Here is an 18,233-nt window from a genome sequence, read left to right as displayed (position 1 = left end):
CTGAAAGATGTATCTGGCTCCTAAACACCGTACTCTTGTGTTGATGATGCCTGTTATGCTTAAAGAGAGAACTGTAGGTTTCAGTTGGTGCCGCCGTTAGACTTGGGCGTCAGTTTCCCGTGAGTACCCAAGGTACTTATATCTCTTCTATATCCCCTTGTGATATTGAGCTCGAGATTCGAACGATTCCAGAGGGCTGTATTAGTTGAACTCGGTGCGAGGCGCAATTGAGTCTGAGCGGATCTCTGCGAGCTCTCGGGACCGCTATTTGCAGGCAATCACACACATATTCGTTTGGGAATCGATTATCACCTTGAAGGATGAGAAGATGATGGCGACTCAGCAGCTACGACCAAGAATCACGGAGACTTCGGTGAGCTTCAGGTGCCCCGGTGCAAAATTTCGGTCTGCCAACCGCATCACGGTGGTGGGTGCGGAAAGAAATGGACCCCACCGACACCAATTTTGCATGGATAATGAGATCATATATCCGAATGTATTCGTGGAGTTTTGATACTTACATCTACGCCCGGATATCTGCTTCAACTGCCCAAGCAAAGGATTGTCGTAGGTCAATCGATTTTTCGGCACTCACCGTGGCATTACGGCGAGGTAATTCGTATGCGCTGAGTTGTGAACCCTGAGACTCAGCCTACTGCATCAACAGCTGTGGATTACTCTTCCATGGAATTCCGAGTATAGTAACATTGTCGCTGGACGAGAGAGTTAGAGCATAGAATTCCCAAAGTCGACAAAGTTCTGCTCTGAATTGCCAAATGCGCTCCATTGACTTCAGATATTCAAGGTGAAGACATTAGAGTAGAAGAAACCTCGTGATGCTCGAAATATAATTGATAGCGATGTACTAGCCTCTCATCCTGTCACACGTGCTACGTGTCCGTAAAATACCAGTCATAAGACTCCCTCGTCCATATTCCTAACGTCGCAGCAAAGTTCACTTCTGATCGACCGTATGACCATCCAGCCAGCCCTCTCATCTCAGCCATCCTCTACCCGCAACAGATATTTCGAGCCCCACCGAACTACAACTCCTCCATCCTCTTCACCGTCGCCAATATCATCTTCCTCTGCTCCCTCTTCACCTTCCTCTCCGCCTCCCTCACGCGCTCCGCCTCCCCCGCCGCCTCCCCCACCATCTCCTCCACAACCCTCCTCAACGCCTCCACCTCAACCTTCCCCAACCCCCTCCCAACCTCCTCCACCACCTCCCCGCCCGCCTTCCCCTTCTTCCCCTTCACCATATCCCTCACAGCCGCCTCACCGAATATGTCCTCCGCCAACAACCGTATCTCCGCCCTCGTCTGCACCCACCTGCCCCCAAGCTCGCGCAGCCTCTTCTCCTCGCGCGCCACCACCGCCGCGAAATCCGCCATCACCGCCGCCAGCGGCTGCTGTCCCTGTTGCCCCGCCGCCAGGACATCATCACCCACCTCCTCCATTTCCCCCTTCTGCTGCCCCCCACCACCACCACCACCATCATGCGCGGCGGCGGCGGCGGCGTCGTCGTCGACTCCTCTCCCTGCCTTGATACCGCCACGGCCACGCACGACCTTCGTCTCGCCAAACGGCGCAGTGACCTTGGCGACGAGGGCGTTGTGCGATTCCCGCAGCTCGGCGGCCGTGGGGAGGCGGTTGGGATCCGGCGGCGGGGAGAAGGCGGCGGCGGCGGCGAAGGGGTTGGGCGGAGTGGTGTTGCGGGCGGGTGGGTTGTGCTCCTCCTCCTCCTGCTGCTGCTGTTGCTGTTCGCCGGCGCCGTTGGTGCTGGTTAGGCGGTGTTCGAGGGCGTGGCGGGTGGCGAGGAGGGAGTCTTGGGCGTTGGTGATGATGGTGTTGCGGTAGGTGGTTGACGATTCTGTGAGGGGGAGGAGGGGGTGAGCGCTTTGATGGGGAGAGGGGAGGGTTGCAGTGGCTGGAGAGGCGGCTGGAGGGGTTGGTGGATGGGGAGGTAGGAGGTAGGGGTGGGGATGAGGTGGGTTAGTTACCGTCGAAGAGCATGAAGAGCGGATGGTCTGGTTTGCGAACTTGGCGGGTCGGGCCACGTCCCTGTGATTTGTATTTGGAGATGCCGTGAGGCTTGGATGTGAGCTCGTACTTGGTGAGCGGCGCTGCCTTGCTCCGTGCTGTGGTATTGTGCTGGGCATGGTTTTTGAACATCTTGGAGGTGTGAACGATGGCTTCTGGCTTTGCGGTGAAGTGAGCGCGGGGGCGGGAAGCCGCACTGTTTTGCAAAATACGCGGTGCCATGGTGGATTGGTTTGGTGAGCGGGTGAGCTGAGAGTGAAACCTAAGGATTGAGGAGGCCGAAGAAATGAGAGGAAAGCGCGAGCGAGACACAACCAGATCGGGCATGAGCGCGAGAGGAGGGGAGAACAGAACAAAAAACGTTGCAGCCGCATCACTCATGCGCGTGCTAAAGTTACAAGAAAAGAATATAGGCAAACAGCCCCCATTATACAGGCTCTATACTCGTCCGATTGCTTCATATCCAGTCATTAGACGCGTCTACTGCGAGCCTTCCTCCTCGGCGGGCACCAGCACGCCATTTTCCTCCAGAAGCTTGGCCAACGAGCCGTCCTGGTGCATCGACATCAGGATGTCACAGCCTCCCACAAACTCCTTGTTGAGGTAGAGCTGCGGGATGGTCGGCCACTCCGAGTACTCCTTGATACCTGCACGCCCGTTAGCAACGACGGCCCCACCCATACATTGTCCGTGAGATCGTGTCCACATACCTGCCCGCAGCTCATTGTCCTCCAGCACGTTGAACGCGGTGAACTTGCTGGGGTCAACACCCTGCATGCCGAGAATCTGAATGCTGGCCCGCGAGTATCCACACTGCGGCATCTCGGGGGTACCCTTCATGAAGAGAACGACGGGCGCGCTGGAAACGGCCTGGTCTATCGCGGTGCGGGTCTCCTGCGAGAGCAAGCGGATCTGGAGGGGTGCGAAGCGAGCGAAGGTGAGCGGGTTGCGCGATGGGCGCGCGGCGGCGCGGAAGGCCTGCAGGCGGTCGATTGTCAGCAACGAGCGGAGGAAATTGGTGCAACAATGCGAGTTCCTACGCTGGAGAGTGCGGTCCGCGAGAACATGGCTGGGTCAGGATACGCGAATCTGCGTTGTGTGGAGGGTTTCTGCGGAGAGCAACGTTGTTCGGCGGAGGCGTGGTGGCGGCGTCGGCGGCGGCGTGCGTTTGTCACACAGAAAGTTCGCCGCAGATCTCGTCATGACATCGCCGCCGCGGGCGCTGACATATCGCACGACCCCGACTCGTCCGAACACCACCTCACGCCCGTTGCCTCGACTCGCCATGCGCCCCACCGTTCGATGACCCCTACATTTCGCCAATCCGTGAACTGCGCTCCAACCCAACCCCCAGAAAAACACCCGTGACATCCATCGCGCAAAAACACCAAAAAATGCCCACCACACAACAACAACAACAACAACCCCTCCAACCCCCCCAACCGCGCCCGCGCCCCACGCCACCCCCCCTCACAGCCTCCGCCCACCAACACGACACCAAAAAGCACCTCCTCCTCGCGTCCTCCGGCTCCGTCGCCACCATCAAGCTCCCCAGCATCGTCACCGCCCTCGCCCCGCACCGCAACCTCTCCATCCGCATCGTCCTCACCGGCTCGGCCGCGGCCTTCCTGGCCGGCCAGTCCGCCGAGCAGCCCGACCTCGCGGCCGTCGCCGCGCTGCCCAACGTCGACGGCGTCTACCTCGACGCCGACGAGTGGCGCGAGCCGTGGGTGCGCGGCAACAGCATCCTGCACATCGAGCTGCGGCGGTGGGCGGATATCCTTGTGGTGGCGCCGCTGAGCGCCAACACGATGGCGAAGATGGTGGGGGGCGTGTGCGACGGGTTGCTGCTGTCGACGGTGAGGGCGTGGGATACGATGGGCGTGTTGGATCCGGTGAGGCTGCCGGATGTGGAGGGGGTGGAGGGCGCGGTGGGTGGTGGTGGGGAGGAGGGCGGGGCGGCGGTGGTGAGGACGAGGAAGAAGAGGATCGTGGTGGCGCCGGCGATGAATACGGCCATGTGGGAGCACCCGGTTACGGCGAAGCAGGTTAGGGTGTTGGAGGAGGAGTGGGGCGTTGCGAATGGCGGGTGGGTGGAGGTGTTGAGACCGATTGAGAAGACGATTGCGTGTGGGGATACTGGGAGCGGGGGCATGAAGGAGTGGAAGGAGATTGTGGGTGTGATTGAGGAGAGGATGGGGTTGACTCGTGCGTGAAGAATTGGTGTTGGTGATGAGGGTATCGAAGACCTTGAGTCTCTGAGGAGTCGGGACTGCTGCTCGAAACTCAACTCTGTGACACACATCGCACAGCATAAAGATCGGAGGACGCCAATGCGCGTTACTTTGCGCTGTTGCTGGTCTGCTCAGCTGAATGACTTCGTAGTCTGAATGACGGCTGTATGCTAACAAAAGGCAATCCCTGTCGTTAGACTACGGGAGAGCGTGATAGACAAGTGGTTACTATTCCACGCGGTGTGACAGCCATTAATGTAGTAAATGCTGATAGCGGAACTGAGTTGATCGTTCCAGCCTCTACCGCTGTCATCCCGATCCTTTTGCGGAATCTGCCGTAACCTTTATGTCCGTCATGTCATAGGGGACATCCATATAGATACCAACAAAGATCCTTGCTCTGCTTTGAACATCCTGTACAGCTACCTGATCAAAAGGTCGGTACGTATATTCTTCTCACTGTGTAGGCCTTTGCCGGTGTTTCGGGGGTTTGCTCGGAACCTTCCGACCTTCATAGACAGGTCGTATTCTGATGCACGCTGGCGTACCGAGGTGGGATGATACGTGTAAGATTGCGTTCGAGGGATGGAGTTATGATCTTCACTGAGCTCCTTAGCCTGGAGTGGGCATGCATTGCAAGATATCGAAACTCCATCCCGCTTGTTGGGGCCCTACGTTCAGCAGAAATGAGCTGTCACGAGCAATTGAAGAGATACTTCGCGAAGACTGGCCCGATAATTGAGCACGACGAACGACGTGCGCCGGGTGCTGCACTTTTCCACCAAGCAGTGCTACATGGATTTGAGTCACAGCACTGGACTCAATTGGAAAGGAAGCGTAGAGTCAGAAAGCTGAAAGAGTTAAGCGCAACAAGCAGGAAACATGAACCCGAGAGGAGATTTGGGCCAATTTGGAGCTTAGCAGCATAGTCTCGTATCCACCAGAGGAGGGACACAGCCACGAGGGATTTTGATGGCGCTAGGGCTGACTATGGGAAAGGAAGGTATGGAAACAAGCTAGCCGCGGGGAAACAATAGCCGGCCGTTGATTTGGAGAGGGTGTCCGTGTGTCAGCGAGGACCGTAGGGATCAGCAGATCGAGCATGGGCAGGGCACAGCCGCAAAGGCAGACGAAGGAGCTCGAGCCGCCGGCAGTAAGGCTCCATCAGGCAGGGAGATGTCAAAAGACAGTATGCTCCACGACCATTCGCTGCCATGCTGCAAGTAACCGAAAGCGGCAACAAGCGCGTGCTTTTTGGGGAAGGCAGAGTTGCGGGTCGAACGTCTACTCACGTCAGATTCGGCTGAGCAAGGCTCGGAGCCGCACGAGTTGCAGAGACAGGCGTTGATTTGCCGGGCACTGGGGAATGGAATGGGGGCGGTCAGCACGCGGGCTGCCCTGAGCGGGGCCTTGGCGCATGGTGTCGATGATGTTCACGATCTGTTACGAAACGCGGCTGCAGCTGGATCCCTTTGAGTTCCGAATTGCCGCAACTTCCAACGTCCTGGCGATTTGGCTTCGCACCGACGGTCGGAGACGAGAAGCTTGTGTGTCGGGCTGGGGTGGGGCCACGGGCACGTGGCGGGCGCCTGATGACGCCGGGTCTGGGGGGAGCGGCAGGACCTGAGCCGTCAGCATCGAGACCGGGCCGGCAGCTATCACAGCTGCCTAATTCGGCCGAGATTGTTTGGCGCCCTAGCCCGACACAGGAGCTAAACTGGTGTTGACACGGGCTGGTTCTGCTGGTGGCGGGCGGCGGGAGCTGCAGCCGCGCGCCGGTGCATTTCCGCCTGTGCGCGACGCGTCCGCTGCGCGCGCCGTAGTCTGCCGCCCGGCCTAGTACGGCGGGCGGCGGCGGCCTGAGGCGCACATCTGCTCCGTTTCCACCATCGCCGCCGAGTTCGGAACAGCCTTCTTCGCCCCTGCCGTCGCGCGTGCCTGCATGTCTCTGGCTCCATGTTGGTCCGCAAGTACTCGACCGGGGTCGCCATCACCAACCCTCTCGTGCTCTACCGTGCGTTGCTGGCCACGAACCGCATCCGCCCCGATCCTGCCCAGCATCGCCTCGGTACGTCATAGCTCACCTCACACGAAACCGCCGGCCCCCGGCTGACACCGCTGCAGCGCTCCATCTGCAGAAGCTCTACGAGCGCCTGAAGGACTATGAGCCCACCACCGAGTACAGCCACCGCTTGCACCAGCTCAGCCGTGTCGTCGGCACCAATGGCCGCGCCAAGACCTCGGCCGAGGAGAACCGCCATGTCCACCCACGCGGCTTCTGGTCCTCGCTGCTCGCGCAGAAGGAGAAGCGCGACAGCGTGGCCCTGACGCGTGTGCTGACCAGCCACGAGCAGGCCATGCAGCTCGACTCGCCGAAAGGCCTGATGCTTCACGGCGAGGTCGGCACGGGCAAGAGCATGCTGATCGACCTCTTCGCCGACTGCCTGCCCAATCGCAAGAAGCGCCGCTGGCACTTCAACACCTTCATGCTCGACACCCTGGCCAAACTTGAGACGCTGCGCCGTACAAGAAGCTCCACCTTCTTCGGCAATTCCGTCTTTGACGACGAGCATTCACTGCTGGTCCTCGCACGTGATATGATTGAGACATCGCCCATTCTCTTCCTTGACGAATTTCAACTCCCGGACCGTGCGGCGTCGAAGATCATGTCGAACCTCTTGACAAGCTTCTTCCATCTGGGTGGCGTGTTGATTGCAACGAGCAATCGGATGCCCGAGGAATTGGCGAAAGCCGCTGGTATGGAGTTCACCCCACCGCCAACACGGATGGACTCCTTGAGGTGGAGATTCGGTGTGAGAGCCCGGAGCGATCACAGGTTTGCTGGACGTGGTGACTTTGCTCCTTTTCTCGAAGTGCTCAAGACCAGATGTGAGGTATGGGAGATGGAGGGCGGCAAGGACTACAGGAGAAGCGAGTCTGAGGCCGCAGTCCACGAAGCCGAGAGAGGTTTGGAAACCGCCGTTGACGCGGCCATGGCAGGCGACGGTACCTCGGCTGCGAAACTACCATCCGACTCGCAGACCAAGGACTCGGTCCCGAAGATGGCGTCGATGCCAAAGAACTACTTTGTCAAGCCTTCCATTGAGGAATCAACATCGGAGCACAAAGAATGGCTCCTGAAGCTCAAGGCAGCGGAATCAACAGCATCAGGTGTCACTTCTCCCGAAATACCTTGGTCTCCCAGCACGATCCGTGTCTACGGCCGTCAAGTGACCGTCCCCCGCCAGTACAACGGCGTAACGTCCTGGACCTTCTCCGAACTCTGCGCCAGAGAGCTCGGTCCCGCCGACTACATTACGCTGGCCTCGACGTTCCACACGCTCATCCTCACCGACGTCCCCGTCCTCACCCTCCTCCAAAAGAACGAAGCGCGGCGCTTCATCACCCTCCTCGACGCCCTCTACGAAGCCCGCTGCAAGCTCCTCATCACCGCCGCCCGCGGGCCCGACGACATCTTTTTCCCGGAATCCCGACCAGCAGCCGTAGCAGCACGGGCGGCCTCCACCCCTTCGTCGTCGTCGTCATCATCATCACCCTCCCCACCACAACACCAACAGCAACAAGACAGCGACAACGACAACGACAGCGACGCCGTCTACTCCGAAACCTTCTCCGACATCTACCAAGACGCCACCGCCCCCTTCCGCCCCAACATCTCCTCCTACAACGTCGACGACGACCCCCCTTCCCGCGAGGAATCCACGCCCACGATGCTCGCCCCCGACGCCCTCGAAGACGACCCGCCCAACCGCGTCCGCCGCGGCACATACACCGGCTCCTTCGGCCTAGACCGCGACTACTCATACCACTCGCCCTCGTCCTCCTCCTCCACCACCACCACCACCACCACCAACAACAACAACGGCAGCAGCAGCAGCAGCAGCAGCAGCAGTGCCACGACTCTCCCACCACGCGCCGCCCCAAACTTCGGCCACGCGACCGCCTTCACCGGCGAAGACGAGCGCTTCGCCTACAAGCGCGCGCGCTCGCGCCTGTGGGAAATGTGCGGCGCGCGCTGGTGGGCCCGCGGTCACAGCGACGATGGCAACAATAACAATCGCGATAGCAATGTGGACAGCAACAACGCCTCGTGGTGGACCCCCGTCGCGCGCGAGGTGCGGGCGAGGTGGGAAGTCCCCGTCGCGGAGCGCGCGGCGTTGGAACAACAACGGCAACAGCAACAACAACAAAAACAACGGGAGGTAGTGAAAGCGGATGGCAGCGGCGTCGATGTGGCGGAAGGCATGGGCGCGGCGAGCGACGTGGACGAAGTGAGGGACGGTGGGCCGGCTACTGCTAGTCCGTTTAGGACGTTTCCGGGGCCGCCGCCGAAGATTGGGTGGACGCATGTGTGGGGGACGATGACGTGGGGGCGGAGGGCGGGGGCGTGGGGGAAGGGGGTGGAGGGGTTGGAGGAGAGGAGGAAGGAGAGGGAGAGGGAGAGGGAGGAGGAGGAAATGGAAAAGGAAAAGGCAAAGGAAAAGGAGGAGGGTCAAAAGTAGGTCGGGCTTTCAATTCGAGCTACATGTAGGTTTGTGTATATGTCTGAAGAAGCTATAGGACTATCTCCGTGATGTTTCATCTATAGGAGGTAGGTTTTCAGCGTCATAGAATAGAAGCTGCAGGCTTTCCTTGCGAATAGTATCCTTGGTACTTGGAGAAACACACACACAAAAAAAAGGAAGAAAGGGATGTGGGGAAACCAAACGACATGTGAAACTGTTGGCATAACTTCGTCTCAGGCTAGATCGGAGTATGAGTCAATTGATCAATCGATCAATCATCAACTTCGGCTCAGGGTCCAACGGTTTCGGTCCCCCCGTCAACCCCAATCACGTACCGCGTTGTTGCCTTCGCGCTGCCGACGGACAGTACCGCCTTCGACCGTTTCGATGGTAGCACCAAAACCAGTACTGGTAGGCTCGAAATCATAGACCACCGTCGTCACCGTGTGCGTGACCTTCCGAACCCGCGGCAGCAGTTCTCTATCCAACGACCACGTCATGAGCTTCTGTACGTCCAGCGAGTTTTGCGATGACGGGACGGCACCGCTGAGCGTCTGCAGCTGCGGCGGAGCGGTATGGTATGCGGGGGCCGGGGTAGTGCGTGATTCCTCTTCAGTGACGTGATGTCGGGCTGGTGCCGGGCGCTGTTGCTGCTCTTGGGTCAATTGCCGGGCCGGCGGCGTCTGGTCGACTCGCACTTGCGTCCGCCTTTGTTGCTCTTGGTTGCTCTTGGGATTACCGTGATCCTCGCGGCGCTGCTGCTGCTGCTGCTGTGGGGCAATTTGGGCGTCGCCTTGGTCATGACGTTCGTGCTGCTCATGATGGTGTCCTCGCTGGTCTTCATACTCCTTCCTCGGCACCGCCTGCCCGCCAATCCCGTTCGTTACCTTCGTCATCTCATTCTCCGGTAGCTCATCGAGCTCATCGCTCTGGGCTACCGACTTCTGCCCCGCAGTCTTTAGCCGCTTGTGAATCTGATCCCGAGATGGATCAGTATAGTGCCGAGGTTGCCAAGCGTACCAGTCTGCCGAGTCACCCTGTGATTCAGATGATAGGGGCGCCCATATCTCAGATGTAGACGCGTTGAGCGCGCAGGGCTGCTTCGATGATGGTGTTGACGCGGTGGTGGGAAGGGGGGTTGGACGGCGAGTGCTTGGCTTCTCAACATGCGAAGCCCGCTGCGCGATCTGGGAGCGTTGATCGAGCGGGCCGAGGTGGGTGTTGGGTTGAATTGATGCCGAGGCGGTAGCTTTGGCGGTTCCGTGCTTGGTAGCCGCAGCGGCTCGGAGCGCAGTGAGCTTGGCGGTTGAGGTGATGCGGGCTGATGGTGGTGGTGGGGATGCATCTAGTGAGCCGAGAATGGGGGATCCGGGACTATTGATGGGGCTGTGCATGGTATCATGTGGAAGTGTGCAGCTGGGTGGATTGTGTGTGGGTGTATGCTGGCGGCCAAAGCTGAGACTTCCTGAACGCGAAGAGGTCAGAGTGCACCGTGTCTTGAAGTGAAGATGCAATGGGATCTACCTAATGGGTCGCGGTGACAGTCAGAGCATAATTCGTCCTTGATGAGCAGCTGGTCGCTGGATTCGTTTTGAGCCTCACCATCTGCCATGGCGGCAGACTTGCGCTTTGGTGAGAATATGGAGTTGGCCATGATAGCGGATGACGATGAGCAAAAAAGAGGGCATCATCGACAGCGACGAGAGGTGGGGAAAGACGATTGACATTACGGAAGGCGCGTGGGCGGGCTCCTTCTGCGCCGGGAAGGGGCGCTCGCCGACCGACTCTCTGTTCTCCAGCGGTGCAAAAAAGCAAAAAGACTGAAGCTGAAGCTGCCAGGAATTGAACCCCGGACGGCAACACCACACGGCCGGACCAACTGCGCCACCCGGACGCGTTGGTGCAACACTACATGGGCAAGGACCTGCAGGCCTCCCTAAGCTGGCCGTGCGGCACCGGTAAGCCGGACCGCTGCAGGAAGGCGACACGGGGGACCACCGCCTTCTTTTGGTATCCATGACGCTTTAATCCCCAAGCGTTGCCTAGGAGTCGTGGGCAGGTAAACCAGTGAGCCACGTAACCTTTATCGGCTGGATGGTAGAAAAAGTCGCTGTTTTGCATTATATATGCCCCCCGGAATTTACGCCGCTGCACGTTTCCAACGGGGTCCAGAGATGGATCCACGGTACGCTGGTATATATGCTGTCCACGGACCACGGTAGCGCATCGCCGCTGGCTTGCCAGGGCGCCCGTTTCACGTCTACCCCGTGGGCCGTGACGTTTGAATTTTCAGGAACGCTTTCAGGAACAAGGGGTTTGGCTATCATTGCAGAATTGCAAGAGATGGAGCGCTGCCGACGGCTGCCGTTCGTAGAAGAGGAAGCCACGAGGGAGGAACTCCCCGCCGCGTGCCTCCAATCAAGTCGCTCGTCGCCCATGGCTCCTGCTTTGTGTCCAACTTCCCCACCCGCAGTTGCCAGCGCCGTCGATGGCTCCTGAATAGTATTCATCTTCTCCACCGGCAGCCGCCAGCGACACGCTGCAAGTTGCTTGTCCCAAATAGCTCCTGAATCGTGTCCTACTTCTCCACCGACCGCCTCCACCGACACACTGCAAGTCACTTGTCGCCAATGCCTCCTGAATCGTGTCTATCTTCCATACCAGCCGCCGCCAGCGACACATGCTCCATGCTGGCCAAACAGACTGGGACCCAGAGTGCTCACTGGACCCAGGTCACCCAGACACCGCAACTCGAATTCCACGTCCGTCGCTGCCCTTCGATTCCCATCCTCGATTCCCATCCCGCAAACCGTACTTCTTGCAGCAACGTGTCAGGAAGCTTCCGTTAGGACGCGCGTCTGCCTCTCCTCCCTTCCGTTCTTCCAAGGGTGGCTGCTCCACAATCCAGCCCTACGAAGCTGGGAGTCATGAGAACCCACACTGAGCGGGAAACTGAACGCGGTCATGCTTTTTGCATCTTTCAGGCGAAACTCCTCGCCTGAAGTACTGCACTGTTGGCAAATGTCTCCTGTTGCCGCTTTGGCTGTTCGAAGAGCTTTCGGGGCCCAACGACCTTGGTTGATTGATTGATTCATACTCCAATCTAGCCGGCCTTAGGGGCCCAACGACCTTGCAATGGGGTCTTCCAAGCTCCGTCCGATCCTAAGAGGGCTGGAAACCCAGGAACCAAGGCGTGCTCCTCAACCTGTGGCCCATTGGAACCATCATGAACGAGTTTTTCAGGCCAAGCCCTAGCGGGCATTGGCTCTAAACGGGAATGAGAATGAGGATACAAAACCTCGCTCTTCCCGCAGTTTTGGTTCCAAGGAACATCCGAGGAGTTCATCTTTGAAGCATAGACAACCACCACCGTCTATCTTCTCACTCACTCCATTTCTCCATCTTTCTCTCCATTCACAATGGAGAACTCAACAGCTGCGCCACCGGCGCCCATCTCTTATGCGGCCATGCTTAAGAGAACCTCTCCCGGCCCGGCAGCGCGCCCCTCTCTCCCCCCCTCTCCCCCCCTCTCTCCTCCTTCTTCCCCACCTTCTTCTCTCTCTCCTCTCGCCCGGGAATCCATCCCCTCATTTTCGTCTCCTCCCACCGCCTCTCCATCCCCCCCTCCATCCCCCCAACCTTCCCCTTCATCTCCTGGCAACGACAACACCGCTGCCAAAGAGCCTCACTGGGCATTTCCAGGAAGGCTCGCATGGCTGGACTTCGGCAAGATCGGGCCCAGCTCGATCATTCGCCAACGTCTCCGATGCCAGGAGCGCGTGGACGGTTTTGAGGGCCATCCGGTCCTCATCTGGGGTGGCCCCGACGAAGATGGGATCGTACGGATCATTCCCATCACCTCGTTCGGCGGACAGCGGGCCGAACAGAAGTGGGAGAAGATGAGGGAAGGCCTGGCGAAAAAGGAAAAGCTGCAGCAGCTGCTTTTGCTTGGGAACGGCGAGGAGGAGCCGCACTTGGGCACGGAGACGCTTCTCTTCGAGAGGCCTATCCAGCTCCGCAAGAGGTCGTACTTGCACATCCAGCAAGGCGCCTTCAAGCTCGAGGTTGACTGCCTCCAGCCGTACACCGTGGGCGGCGAGTCCGACATCATTCTCGCCGAGTCCGCGATGCGGTACATCTTTGAGCAGCTGACCCGTTGGGTCTGGTCTGCTCTCTGGAGGCGCTGAGCGTGCAAGTTCCAACGGCCTGCAGTGCAACATCATCAGGTGAGGATCCCGATCAGGTGGGGATTGACAAGCCCGGCAAGCGACTCCTCGTGAGCTCCAGCGCTGGCACCAGTCCGTTTTGGTACCATCCTTCCGGATTAGCAACACCTGCTTGCAGGCTTGCTAAGGACCAATTCGGCATTGTTCCTTTCCGACTCTGCCTTGAGCCCATCACTTGCTCTTGTGCTTTGAGTCCGGAACTTCACCACATATAATGTGGTGGAGCCTGCTTGTCGTCACTTATCGATGGGTTCGCCCAATACGATATTTGACGCAAGCTTGCTCTTGGATTCCCGCGATCGTTCTCGAAGGTGACCTCGGGTATTTTAAACCGATAAATCTTCATACGAGATTCGAACAGCGGCAGAACTCCTTGAGACCAACCATTTTGGGTTTTTATTGTTGCTGACAGAGCAAGGCGGAGGGACGCCAGCGATTGGGCTCGCACCTCTGCGTTGGTGCTGGCGATTAGTAACTCTCTGGTGCATGTCCATCAAGAGTGAAGCTAAGACGAGCCTTTTTCTTGTAAGTATTGAGCTGTGGTGGTTGAGTGCGGAGTTCGCTTCGGAGAAGTGCAAGAGTATTGGATTGATTTTTCGGGACATGCAAGCAATTGAGATGATTCTACTTTGAATGACATGTACCTTTCTGGATGAAACTTGATCACCGCCAATTCTCTCCGCTACCCATATGCGTCTCGTGCAGTTTGATGCCAGTGTCAGCTTTTCTACCATCGAAATGTACATGTCACACCACAGAGCAGAAGCCGTTTGGGATCACAAAGATCTGAATGAAAACGCTACATAGTGTGGTATTCGCGCTAAAGCACCATCGTGGGTCGTGATAATCGAAAGTGAGGGAAAGCAAACGTCGCAAGCAGCCAGGGAGACAACACCAAAGCCCACCAAGAAAAGCAGCTGAATTCCGTCACTCAAGAGAAGACTCCGCCGCATCATCATCCGTCTCCTCCTGGGTCACCGATTGCAGCGCGTTCGCCGCCTCCGCGACCTTCCGCCGCATCTCATCCTGCACCCTCTGCCTCTCAGCGGCCCTGTCCCTCTCCCTCTGCTGCCTCCTGACCTCCGCCTCCGCCCTCCTCATCAGCGGCAGCCGATGCTCCAAGTACGCGCGGCAAGCCTCCCAACTCGCCTCATCCAACACGTACTTGTTCTTGAGACTCCTCCCATCCGCATACTTGCAGATATCCGCAAGCTCGCAATGAAACCGGTAAACAAACCGGAAGTACGTCGTCTTCTTCAACACCCTCCCCCCCCTCAACCGCAGCACCGGCAACCCCAACCCCGCATACGCCTCCACATAGTCCTCCCCATCCCCACCATCCCCACCAACCCGCAGATACTCCCTCCCAATCCGCGCCCTCTCGTGCGCCTCCCTGATCCTCCCCATCTTCCCCACCATCCCTTGCCCCAGGAAACTCGTTCCGACGAGAATCTCGACGTACCCTGCGTCTTTCCACCCGCACACCAGCCCCGGATGCCGCCCTGTGCCCCACGTCGCGTTCGGCTTCAGGTGCACGATCATGCCGAGCTCGAGGTCGGACAGGCGCAGGTCGAACCGCGCGTGTGAGGACTTGCGCGTCGATGGCTGCCATGCGTCTTGGGGCGGAGGGAGGTTGGTGTGCGGCGAGTCTGCTGGCGGCGATGGGGAGGCGGCGGACGACGGGGTGCTGCGGGCGGGAGGGGGAGGGGGGTGGGCGGAGGCGCGGGGTGGGGCCGAGCTGGCGGTGGCTGGCTTGGTGAAAGAGACGTCGCGGAGGGCGGCGAGCGAGAGGGGGCCGGAGAGATCTTCTGTTGCCTCTTGGCCGTGGGGAGTGGGCGTGTTGTAGGTGGCGGAGGGCTGGCGGGCGGCGTGGTGTCGTGTGGACGTCGAGAGCTGGAAGCTCGACGGGCCGGTTGGTGTGGGCGTAGGGCGGATGGAGGGAGGGAAGAAAGGAGCGGGAGGAGGAGCAGGAGGGAACTGCTGGTTGAAGTGGTGAGGGGCAGGGCTGGGGTTAAGCCTCTGCTGCTGGTGTCCCATGGCAGATGTGCTCTGTCCATGGTAGCCGCCGAATGGAGACGGGGCCGCCGGGGTGTTGTATACAGGGTGGTGTTGGGTGAGGACGTGTCCAGGCATCTGCTGAAACGTAGGCGCGTTCCGATGGTTGACGGAGTGGTTTCTCGGACCACGCGGCGGCGGCATGTTCATGGGTGGTGTAGGACCACCGCGAGGCTGACCCATCTGCGGGTTGTAGGTTGGAGGAGGAGGGGCGGCAGATGGAGCGAAGCCAGCAGGCCCATATAGAGTGGGACGCTGCGTGGAGAATCCCGGGACGACGGTGACGCCGTTGCACCCCAACCCACAGTTGGGGTTGAGATGGTGCAGTTGACAGCACATGGGCCGAGGGCCCGTCGGAGCGTTCGGCGGCGGCACTTGGTGTTGAGAACGGCCACGGCCACGGCCACCTCGGGTGCCGCGTGCGGGATCTAGGGTTTTGCTGTCAGAGGAAGTGCGGATTAATGGAAAAGGGCTTCATACTGTAGCTGTTTTGGTTCATGTCTGTTTGCGGGAGGGTGTAGGCGTTTGGATCGTGGAGAGGTGGTCAAGAGACGCTGTCCGAAAGAAATCTTGCAGTGGGTTACAAGAGTGTCGCAGCTGAAGGTCGGAGGGTCGCAGTGGTGGGTTTTATGTGTGCTGCGACTGGAGCGGCGAAGTCAAGGCGGCACGGGGCCACAGCACACCCGCAGATTGCCTCTTTTGGCTAACTGGGGCTTTCCACCACCTTCCATTGGACAGGACCACGGCTGAGGCTTGGCGGACTGGCGCGGAGGGGAGAGGTCGGCTTCACTCTATCCACTCTTTGGCGTCTAAGGTATCGGGACGAGACGGGGAGCCACTGAACAATAAGTTCCGAAGCATGTAACATTTTCACTATAGATAAAGATCTTATTGTCTACAGCGAAAAGGCAAATGGGATTGTTATATACTGCAGCTGTGTAGCTTACGACGAATGCCATTGTGACAGCCAGACTCCAAACAATTTGCGAATGTTTGTTTTTAAATATCAGACCTTTTTCAAACACCACGCAGGTTGGATGTACCGTGATTTTCTCTTTTGTCTCCGTAGTCTAGTTATTTGTTACGTGCATATTCTCAAAGTTTCTAAGCATGTGCGGCTGGTGCTTTGTCATTCTCACCGTCACGTAGGAACCTGTGATCCGTATGATATTGGTCATTCAAGCTTTACAATACAATCTACTGCTAGGGCTTGCTTAACAAGCCGGCCTAAATAGACCACCTTTAAACAAGCAAGCAAGCAGTGTTCAATCTACAGGGCATGTTGCGAGCCCTTGGTTGCGGTCGTGCAGTCGGAAACGCGTTTCTCCGGGGACATTCGGCGTGCGGAAGTTTTGATTGGTTGCTCAATAATTTCCTCTTTGGGACTCGCAGCGTCTGAGTTGCCGACCGAAAGATAAGGCCTGTGAGGCACGAAAGAGAGAAAAAGAGCATGGCAGTTCCTCCACTGGGTTGCAAATTACGGCCAAAATCCGCTCTACTTCGGTTTCCCCAAATGTCCTTCAGGGTGGCCGCCGACGTGCGATGAAGCAAACGCTTTGCGACAGTCCGTTCCCGCCGGAGAATACGTCGGCAAAACACGGCAGCATTTCGTCCGGGTAGTCGCGGTCGCGCAATATTTATCCCGAAATTCCACGGATATCGCTTTGGACAAAGAAGCAAAGCTTCGATTGTTGTATCTAAACGATGCATTAATGGACAGGCAGTGGTGTGCGGGTTGTAGGACCGATGTCACTAAATGATGTAGAAGTAAGAGGTTTGGTTTAGTAGACAGTATCGCATCGCATAAATTTGAAGAAGTCTCCAGGGGAAATAAGATACTCGATTAGATGTTTTTTCTTCTAGCGTCCCATCCAAGGAACACACCACCATACCTACAACACATTCAGTTCAAGCAACGCGCTCAAGAGCATAGTTCTCCGGGACAAGAGAGATGGACACGGTCAGGGTTCCGGCGGCGCCATCATAGTGGTCACGGTAGACAAGGTGGCCGGTGATGTCCTCGGTGTCCTCGTCCTGGAAGGTGGCGACTTGGTTATGATCGCCCATGGACTGAATCTGCAGCAGCCTACCAGGCGGCGGAGCCAAGGCACGGGAGTGCGGACCCGTGTTGTTCAGGTCAGTGAAGCAAGTGGGGCAAGTGAAGAAGCTAAGCGTGGCGTGTTGGGTCTTGAAAGCGAGGGTGATGCAAGCCAAGTGGAAGTTGCACTCACACGGAAGGACGATGATGGGCTCGCTGGTGGCGTCGCCGCTGCCATGGAAGCAGGCATTGCATGCCGACTCCTCGTAGGAGGTCCGGGGGAAGGTCAGGGTACACGCGCGGGAAGCCATGGTGGTCGATGGTAGAGAAAGGCATCGATAGTGTTGCAAGTTGTTATAAACCAAGACTCTGCGATGGTTGTACATGCACAATGCTGCCTTGTTCTCAAGTGTGGTGAGGGCATTGTTCAAAGACATGGCCGACCCCTTTGACGATTTCCTGAACAACGCTGACCCAAAGCTCGGCCGCACTGGCCAAAATCAGCCTCTGGAGGAAAATAGGTGTGACTGGATTGTTCGATCCCACCGCTTATCTTATCTCACCGAGTGGTAGATCTTGTTGTGCTCGCCGCAAACGCGGGCAGCAGGCAGAGTGCAGTATCAATGTCCACAAAACGCGTCCTGGGTGTTTGTTGATTGTTGCAACTGTCGCCTGATTCGGCGAAGTTTCCGTGTGGCGATCGGCTGAATCAGAGTTGCGGTCGGTCCTGTGCAGCTTCTTTCGAACTGTTTTATTCCAAGATGGGTCGGGGTGTGTGCTTCGATAAGTTGCGAATGAGCGCGAATTCCCTTCTCAGCCGGCTTGCGAGTGAACGTGCGGGTTTCCAGCGAATAGCATGGAGCCGTCGGCGGGCAAACAGATGGACGGGCGTGAAAGTTTCCAAGGTTGGCGGTCGGGTGCATGCGTCCAGCAGCGCAGTTGCCATTTTCAAGTCCACCTGACCAGCGCTAAACATTTTGGGAATCTACTTAAGCTGCCACCCGCCCCGCTCCAAAACTCTACACACTCCTTCCTTCCAACTTCACCCGGCCCAAGAAGCTTTTTTCAACCTTGCCTGTCGCGCTTATCTGAATCTTCTTGACCAACCCCC

At 58.0% G+C, this 18,233-nt stretch overlaps 8 protein-coding genes across 8 annotated transcripts; 3 read left to right on the top strand and 5 right to left on the bottom strand.

Moving 5' to 3' along the window:
• Positions 1–1,043: 1,043 nt before the first annotated feature.
• On the bottom strand, positions 1,044–2,265 carry BKCO1_6900029 (Glutaredoxin; the record flags this gene model as incomplete). The annotated part of the gene is made up of 2 exons (XM_020278448.1): positions 1,044–1,942; positions 2,004–2,265. 2 exons carry the CDS (start codon positions 2,263–2,265, stop codon positions 1,044–1,046), a joined length of 1,161 nt encoding a protein of 386 aa, XP_020126197.1.
• A 258-nt stretch (positions 2,266–2,523) lies between these two features.
• On the bottom strand, positions 2,524–3,110 carry BKCO1_6900028 (monothiol glutaredoxin-5; the record flags this gene model as incomplete). The annotated part of the gene is made up of 3 exons (XM_020278447.1): positions 2,524–2,690; positions 2,754–3,021; positions 3,084–3,110. The coding sequence occupies 3 exons, from the start codon at positions 3,108–3,110 to the stop codon at positions 2,524–2,526; spliced, it is 462 nt and encodes a 153-aa protein (XP_020126196.1).
• A 327-nt stretch (positions 3,111–3,437) lies between these two features.
• On the top strand, positions 3,438–4,259 carry BKCO1_6900027 (phosphopantothenoylcysteine decarboxylase; the record flags this gene model as incomplete). The annotated part of the gene is made up of 1 exon (XM_020278446.1): positions 3,438–4,259. The coding sequence occupies one exon, from the start codon at positions 3,438–3,440 to the stop codon at positions 4,257–4,259; it is 822 nt and encodes a 273-aa protein (XP_020126205.1).
• Positions 4,260–6,233: 1,974 nt separating this feature from the next.
• BKCO1_6900026 (mitochondrial atpase) lies at positions 6,234–8,800 on the top strand (the record flags this gene model as incomplete). Its single annotated transcript, XM_020278445.1, has 2 exons — positions 6,234–6,345; positions 6,402–8,800. 2 exons carry the CDS (start codon positions 6,234–6,236, stop codon positions 8,798–8,800), a joined length of 2,511 nt encoding a protein of 836 aa, XP_020126204.1.
• A 320-nt stretch (positions 8,801–9,120) lies between these two features.
• Positions 9,121–10,457, bottom strand: BKCO1_6900025 (uncharacterized protein; the record flags this gene model as incomplete). The annotated part of the gene is made up of 2 exons (XM_020278444.1): positions 9,121–10,268; positions 10,328–10,457. 2 exons carry the CDS (start codon positions 10,455–10,457, stop codon positions 9,121–9,123), a joined length of 1,278 nt encoding a protein of 425 aa, XP_020126203.1.
• A 1,765-nt stretch (positions 10,458–12,222) lies between these two features.
• On the top strand, positions 12,223–12,990 carry BKCO1_6900024 (uncharacterized protein; the record flags this gene model as incomplete). Its single annotated transcript, XM_020278443.1, has 1 exon — positions 12,223–12,990. The coding sequence occupies one exon, from the start codon at positions 12,223–12,225 to the stop codon at positions 12,988–12,990; it is 768 nt and encodes a 255-aa protein (XP_020126202.1).
• A 966-nt stretch (positions 12,991–13,956) lies between these two features.
• BKCO1_6900023 (uncharacterized protein) lies at positions 13,957–15,583 on the bottom strand (the record flags this gene model as incomplete). Its single annotated transcript, XM_020278442.1, has 2 exons — positions 13,957–15,512; positions 15,565–15,583. 2 exons carry the CDS (start codon positions 15,581–15,583, stop codon positions 13,957–13,959), a joined length of 1,575 nt encoding a protein of 524 aa, XP_020126201.1.
• A 1,409-nt stretch (positions 15,584–16,992) lies between these two features.
• On the bottom strand, positions 16,993–17,433 carry BKCO1_6900022 (uncharacterized protein; the record flags this gene model as incomplete). The annotated part of the gene is made up of 1 exon (XM_020278441.1): positions 16,993–17,433. One exon carries the CDS (start codon positions 17,431–17,433, stop codon positions 16,993–16,995), a length of 441 nt encoding a protein of 146 aa, XP_020126200.1.
• Positions 17,434–18,233: the final 800 nt, after the last annotated feature.

Source organism: Diplodia corticola, assembly GCF_001883845.1.
Source record: "Diplodia corticola strain CBS 112549 chromosome Unknown scaffold69, whole genome shotgun sequence".
Classification (NCBI taxonomy): Eukaryota; Fungi; Ascomycota; class Dothideomycetes; order Botryosphaeriales; family Botryosphaeriaceae; genus Diplodia; species Diplodia corticola.
The sequence above is the reverse complement of the archived record's forward strand: the minus strand, read 5'-3'. Positions and strand labels throughout refer to the sequence as shown.